Raw genomic sequence first — 6559 nt, forward strand, 5'->3', positions numbered from 1 at the left:
CAGCATAAGAGCCAATATATCTAGCTTCCATGCTATCCCATAATTTAATGTCAAGGATTTTCCCACTTTGCTCATTTTGGGACAGTTTAGGCGATAAACTGCAAATGTAATGCAGCAAGCGAAGTGGAATTTCTGCAGCAGAGATGTATTTCCCCAAGATTAGCCCTCAATCATTTTTTTCCCCCCTCTTATAGTATTAAGCACAGCAAGTTCTTCACCAGGTCAGCAAGCTCTCCATCCATCTGTATCCACCTGCAGACTCGGGCCATATTTTTTCCCCCTTAATCCAAGTGCTGGAGAGTGTCTTGCTGGAAAGAATTATGAGAACCTGTTGATTGCCAGGCTTGCCACATAGCAAGTGCAGCAAGCAAGGTCATAACAGGGTGAGAAGCACCTGTCATTAAAAAAACCAGCAGTCAAGGACAGTTACTAACAAGCTCCTAAAGCCCAGCCACCACCTGAGAGGACTGCTTGCAGGGGTTAAAAATGCCTTTTGTAGAGAAGGTGCTATATTTTTAAGTAAACCAGCTAATGAAACTCAAAATGACAGACTCATTCTCCAGTACAAACAGACTGCAGGACTCTAATTAAAATACGTTTTCATAACATGAACAGCGTTCAGTCAAACCTGAATTTATCTGATTGCGAGGTTAAAAAAATTATTAACACAATGTTAATAAAATTGTGGAGGCACCCAGAAGATGTAGATATTAGAAATAGGTACTTTCTGAAGTGTATTAAAAAAATGCAGTAGAGGGCAGACTTCCCAAATGCCTTTATCTTCACAGCATCAAATTATTTATGTATAACTGGATATATTCCAGCAGACATACGGATACGATACAGATCTATTTCACTGCAACATATGGTTCAAGCTACATAGTACCTATAAAGATACTACAGGTTATGCAGTGCAGTCACTTCAGCGAAGCCACTAAAACGAGCTCAGGTCCCGCACGTTGCCGTTGCCTTTACCTCACAGACCGTCCTCTGAGGTCCAAAGGGAGCACCCTGTGCAGCACGTTCTGCAATGGTTATTCCCTCCGGGGAACTAGGGAAAGATGACAGAAACAGCAGTGTTGGTTTGGAGCTACTGAGCTAGTAGATGAGAGCAACTATGCGAAGCTACTTCGGTTTCTGTGGGATGTGATCTCTAATGCTGTAAGACCCAGAAGCAAGGAGCTAAATCCCAGGTTTCTTAACCTGGACACTGCTGTGCAGGCGGCTTATCGATCTGCCAGACTAGAAGCAGTTTGGCCGGGTTTACACGGCGTTGAACCGGAGCAGGTAAACCCTGCTGGCCTCTGGCTGGGAGCCTCCTCTCCAAGAGCTCCTGAGAGTTAACTGCAACCACACAGACACTCGGTTTTCTCCAGCCTTCCTCAGGCTTTGCCAGCCTACCTAAACCTGAGGGAGTTACACGCTGGAGAACACCTGCCTTCCCTTAATTTCTCCTGAACACAACAGGGGGCGACCAACCGCTGGTTAGGGGCCACGGCTCTAGGCATCTGCACAAAACGAAGTTATCAGAAAAACCTTGATATTAATGCAATCGCGTACTTACTAGTTACTTCTGTTATTTTATCTGCAATTCAGTGGGATTTAACGGGAAAGGACCGCGTAGGATTAAAAAAAACCCGTGAGGGAGGCGGAGGCGTGACGAGCTCTCCCGGACGCGAGGGGGCTCCCTTGCTCCGCACCCCTCGGCCCCGCCTGGCCTGCACCGGCCCTGGGCGGGGTGTGGGAGGTGCGAGGCGCGGCCCTTGTGCGTGTGTGTGAGGGGAGCCTCCTCCCGCCGCGCCCCTGTCAGGGGGGACGACGGGCGGGGCTCTTCCCGCCCCTCAGCGAGGGGGCCGGGGCCCCGCCCCGCCGGCCCGCCCCGCCGCGCCCATTGGCTAGAGCGGGCGCAGGCGGGTGCGCGCGCAGGGGAGGCGGCGCAGGCGCAGCGGGGAGGCAGGGGCACAGCTGCGGCCGGGCCGGGGCGCGGGGCGCAGCCCGCAGGGAGGCGGCGGCAGGTGAGGAGCCGAGGCGGGGCGCGGCGGGGCGGCCGGGCCTTGGCGGCTGTGGGGAGGAGGCTGTAGGCCGCGGGGCTCCCGGGGGGGTCCAGCGCGGAAGCCCTCTGCAGCGCTGCCGCCCCCCCCCCACCGCCCAAACCGCGGCCGGTGCTTGCCGGCAGCGGGTCCGGCGCCCGAGCGCTGCCGTTAACCGTCCCGGTTGGAGGCGGAGCAGCTGTGAGGGGCCCGAAGCGAAGACGTCCTGCAGGCCTGAGGGCCGCGACGGGGCTGCCCGTGCTAACAGCGAAAGGGGGCGGACAATGAAGGGGGCCCCGTCTGCTTCCCCGTCCCTTTAACAGCCAATTCCAGAAAGATCGGTGCTGAGAGGGCGGCAGTTGCATCACTGAAACACATAACCGTTATTTTATGCGTTAGAGGGTAATCTAGAGCAGTTGGTTTTGTAAACGTAGCATAGTTACCTGAAGAATCGTATTTACATACCACATAAGGCTCTAGGAAAAATAAAGAACATTAAAAAAATGTTGTTCTGCCTTAGGCTTAAGTGGTGGCTTTCCAACACCAATTAGAAAAAACGCATCTAAAATCCAAATATAAAGACAGTTACATTAACGGTTGCCTCAGTGTTGTTGTTTGTTTTTTTTTTTTATCTTTAAGCAGAGCATCTCTCAGGAATACTCTCTTCAAAAGTGGAAAGAGCCCATTCTACAATGATGAACGCCGACATGGATGGTATAAGTTCTTAATGTTCTTGCTCTTCATTGTTATTTTTTCTACTTAATATAATTTCGAGCTGTTACAGAGGTTGCATTAAAACTTATATGATTTATTGCAGCTGTTGAGGCCGAGAATCAGGTGGAATTAGAAGAGAAAACACGGCTTATTAATCAAGTTTTGGAACTGCAGCACACACTTGAAGGTTAGCAGTTTGACACATCAGATTCTTTGCAAGCACACAGTAACAAGCAAAAGAGGAGAACCTTACTGTTCTGCCCTACCTTAGAGTGTCCAGAAGTATGGCTCTTATGCAGTTGAAGGTACATAAGCAAGGCCTCAGAACTACTTTTTTCCCTTTTTATCCAACATAATGTTTGCTTGACTCCCATAATACACATCAAGCAGAAGGGGCGATACGGTTAACTTTCCCAGGCTCATTAGTTGACATACATCTTTGAGTCTGCTCATCGGTCAACTTTTGTTTCCAAATAGTTCAGTTTGCAATAGCTTAATTCAAAAATTCAAGAAAAGAATAAAGATACAAACAGTAAGTTTGTGTAACAAGTTTGTCAAAGTACTGTACTACAAAATAATATAGGAAAAATGGGCTTCAGATAAAACTTGTGAGTGGCACAGTATTTTATAAGGTAATACCTTATGGCAATGTTTCCCACATTAAAAGCGTGAATAGTTTGATGTAGGCACATAGAACATATTCATTATTGTATGCAAGAGAGTCTAATATTTCTCTTATAATATCATCTTCGCAGATCTCTCGGCACGAGTAGATGCTGTTAAGGAAGAAAACTTGAAACTGAAATCAGAAAACCAAGTTCTTGGACAGTATATAGAAAATCTGATGTCAGCGTCTAGTGTTTTCCAAACAACTGACACAAAAAGCAAAAGGAAGTAAGGGTTGACTCACAGATGATGTCATTGTATTGCTGCTGTCTTTTTTGTTTTAATTGGCATAGGCTACATGAGCTAAAATACCTTAGTTTGTGGCTTTACTGGATACCTGAAGATTATAAGCTTTGGTGATAAACAGAATTAAGAACATTATGAACAGGAGACATAAGTTTGTGTATTGTTAAGATTAAGCAATGTGCAAATGTAGTGTAGAAACTTACTAAACTTTAGTATTTGTTTGAAAAATGAGCATATCCTGTTAAAAACTGATTCAGTTTGTCAGGTTAAACAAAAGGCTGTTGGCGCTCTTTGAGGGCTTAGGATAGTGTTCTTGACTAGCAAAATAATACAGTTATTGTGTTGAAATCTCATTGATAAAAATATTCAAAGTCTAATTGCATCACCTTTTTCACCTCAGATGTATTTAATTACTGTATAGAACTGTTCGTAGCTCTGCAAAGCAACTTTAAACAAAAACCTATAAACCAGTTAAGAATTTCTATGAAGTAATAACGGTATGACATTATTTGCAGGGCTTGCGTACAGAAAAACACTTAAGATTTTTTGGGAAGGAGAAGGGTAAGGGAAGAGGAACAAGGATAAGCAACTTACATTAGGGAAATACCAAATTGATGCAGTATTGGAGTGTTTGTCGTTCATAAGGTGAACACTTCAACCCATTTTCACCGTCCTGTTTCCTCAAAGAATGATCAGGCACGGCATCATGATGTGTGATCTTCCTGAATTTTTTCAGTTGTGTGATGAAGAGTTAAATAAGAACCTGAGTAATAAGCTCTACAGAAACAGAAAGTCAAGTGTTCCTCATGATCGTTGTGAACAATCTGCAGTGAGGAACTGAGAACAAGTCTCTCCTTGCTACCTTTCACCTTCCTCCTGAAGTGCCAAACTCGTCTTTGCTTCAGGCCTTAGAGCCACTGTTTTCCCGCCCCAGAGCCTGAGCTTGTGAAGTACCTCTTGAGGCACTCCACAAAAACATCTAAGGCAGAAGACTGTAGTGGAACAAAGGTGGCTTTTGCCTCTCAAATCCGTGCTGCTCTGAGTAATGCCTCATGTCAAGGTGCCCTGGTTTTTACTGGCTTGGCTGTTTGTTAGCAGGTTTTGTAAAGGAGCTCAGCCCAGATTGTGGGTCTGAGCACTTCCCATAGAGGCAGCATGTCTGGCATAATCAGTATTAAGGGAGAGCAGAAGCTGAAACACAGACAACGATGCAAGTTTTAGCAGTACTCAGTTGCATCTGTCTCATTGCAGACTTATTTATGGGTGTTAACTAGAACTGAGGTCTGTCCCTTCAGTAATGAAGACATTGTACTTTACCTTTTAACAAAATGACACCACTAGTTCAAGGATCTTTCAACCTTGTTGTGATGAATTCTGTAAAATAAAGCTGCAGGAACTGAATGAGTGGGTGTAATGGTAGAATAAATCCCTCTCAGACCCCAAGTTTCTCAGCAGCTAAGCACTGCTGTCTCTCGAGTGTAAGCTGACATTGTGAGGTTCCCCCCTCCCAAAGGAGAGGTCTCCCATTTCTCCCCATTTAAGACAGCTGTACAGCGCTCACTGGAGTGTCAGTGAAGTCAGGTCATTGCAAACAAAACACTAATAGTTCGGTCTCGAGGGCTGCTTACAAGTCTGAGTCAAGAAACCTGATGATGAAACAAGTTTTACCCACCAAGGCAGAAATGGCTGATACCATTTGTGTCATGGGGTCCTGTAAACACCCAAAATTATTTTTAATCTTCTATGGACTACTCTTTCACTTTACTGCCTATCTGGAACTCTAAATTCATCCAAGAATTGCTAGCAGGTAGAGTAGATCACATGGTTAGTCCACGGTTTGAGCATTAAAAAAAAAAAGAACAATCACACCAAGCACTTGACTTGTAAAGATTGCATTGCATTACAGTTATCCTAGCTTTAAAGCCATGTCACTGCACATCTCCATCTGCACTGTAGCAGATCAAGTGGTAACAGAGCATGCGCTTGTTAGACTTCAGCAATTTCCCCCAAGATCAAGTAATCTTAAAATCACGGTTTTGTATTGTAAGATTGGATAGTGATATTTTATCCATTGGTGTGTATATAGTAGTCATTTCATCTATATAGCATTTTACATCCCACTACTGTGGCCTTCATTTAACTTATGAACATTTTAAAGATGTTGTATTTCTGACTTTACACTAAATAAAAACTTTTGATTTGTCTCGACTAGTTTGGTTTAACATTTGTAAACCCTAAAACTTCTCATAACTATCTGTAGTCAAAAGGTGGAAAAATAGTAGGGTTTGCCGTCATCTTAATTGTGTCTACATAGCTGAAGCACCTAAAATACTAGATATAATTAGCAAGTATTAAGATTAAACCTGGGTTAATCAATCTATTTTCAGCAAGCTCCCAGTTCCTGACTCACTTGGTATTTTCACCCACTGAGTCTTAGATTTCTGTATACTTTTCTGTTCTGGCTGAAGTAAAGAGGAAAAGGATTGGTAGACTGCATCCGGTGTTGTCAAAGCTAAAACTTGCACCTCTCCACGCAGGAGAACTTTAAGCCAAGTTAATAGAAGAGATTTTACCTTTTCCTACACATGCAATGAGCTCTACAGTGGACAGAAACCAGAATTATTACTTCATCATACCTTCACGAAGGTGGAAGCTAACTGAGGAGTAGCTTCAGTTGTAATTAAATAAAAAGGCCTCAGTTGTACTTAGCCTTCTCTGAATACAGAAAATTGTCGGTCTGGGCTTTGGCGTCCTCAGTGAGACCACTTTTACTAAGCTACGATGTAGCCGGTGGGAGCGCAGGCTGTGAAGGTTCGATACTCATGGAGTTCCAACCATGACTGACAGTTTCAGTGGCGAGGCATCCTGGAACTGGATTATCATTAGTTTCTTAATTTCAAAGC

The 6559-nt window shown here is 44.5% G+C and overlaps 1 protein-coding gene across 2 annotated transcripts; it reads left to right on the forward strand.

The window, feature by feature from the left end:
• The first annotated feature begins 1932 nt into the window (after window positions 1-1932).
• On the forward strand, window positions 1933-5864 carry SCOC (short coiled-coil protein). 2 transcript variants are annotated; one of them, XM_082315235.1, is made up of 4 exons: window positions 1933-2015; window positions 2673-2744; window positions 2848-2931; window positions 3500-5864. In XM_082315235.1, the coding sequence occupies exons 2-4, from the start codon at window positions 2723-2725 to the stop codon at window positions 3640-3642; spliced, it is 249 nt and encodes an 82-aa protein (XP_082171361.1). In that variant the 5' UTR covers window positions 1933-2015; window positions 2673-2722; the 3' UTR covers window positions 3643-5864. The 2 variants fall into 2 exon arrangements, with proteins under 2 accessions (XP_082171361.1, XP_082171362.1); XM_082315236.1 differs by having other exon boundaries at window positions 1961-2015; window positions 2670-2744.
• The last annotated feature ends 695 nt before the right edge of the window (window positions 5865-6559 follow it).

Source organism: Platalea leucorodia (genome assembly GCF_965183815.1).
Source record: "Platalea leucorodia genome assembly, chromosome: 6".
In the NCBI taxonomy this organism is placed as follows: Eukaryota; Metazoa; Chordata; class Aves; order Pelecaniformes; family Threskiornithidae; genus Platalea; species Platalea leucorodia.

Coding starts and splice junctions, on each gene's coding strand:
- SCOC (XM_082315235.1), top strand. CDS start 2,723: ATGATGAACGCCGACATGGATG. Junction 2,745..2,847: donor GATGAACGCCGACATGGATG/GTATAAGTTCTT, acceptor GATTTATTGCAG/CTGTTGAGGCCGAGAATCAG. Junction 2,932..3,499: donor ACTGCAGCACACACTTGAAG/GTTAGCAGTTTG, acceptor TCATCTTCGCAG/ATCTCTCGGCACGAGTAGAT.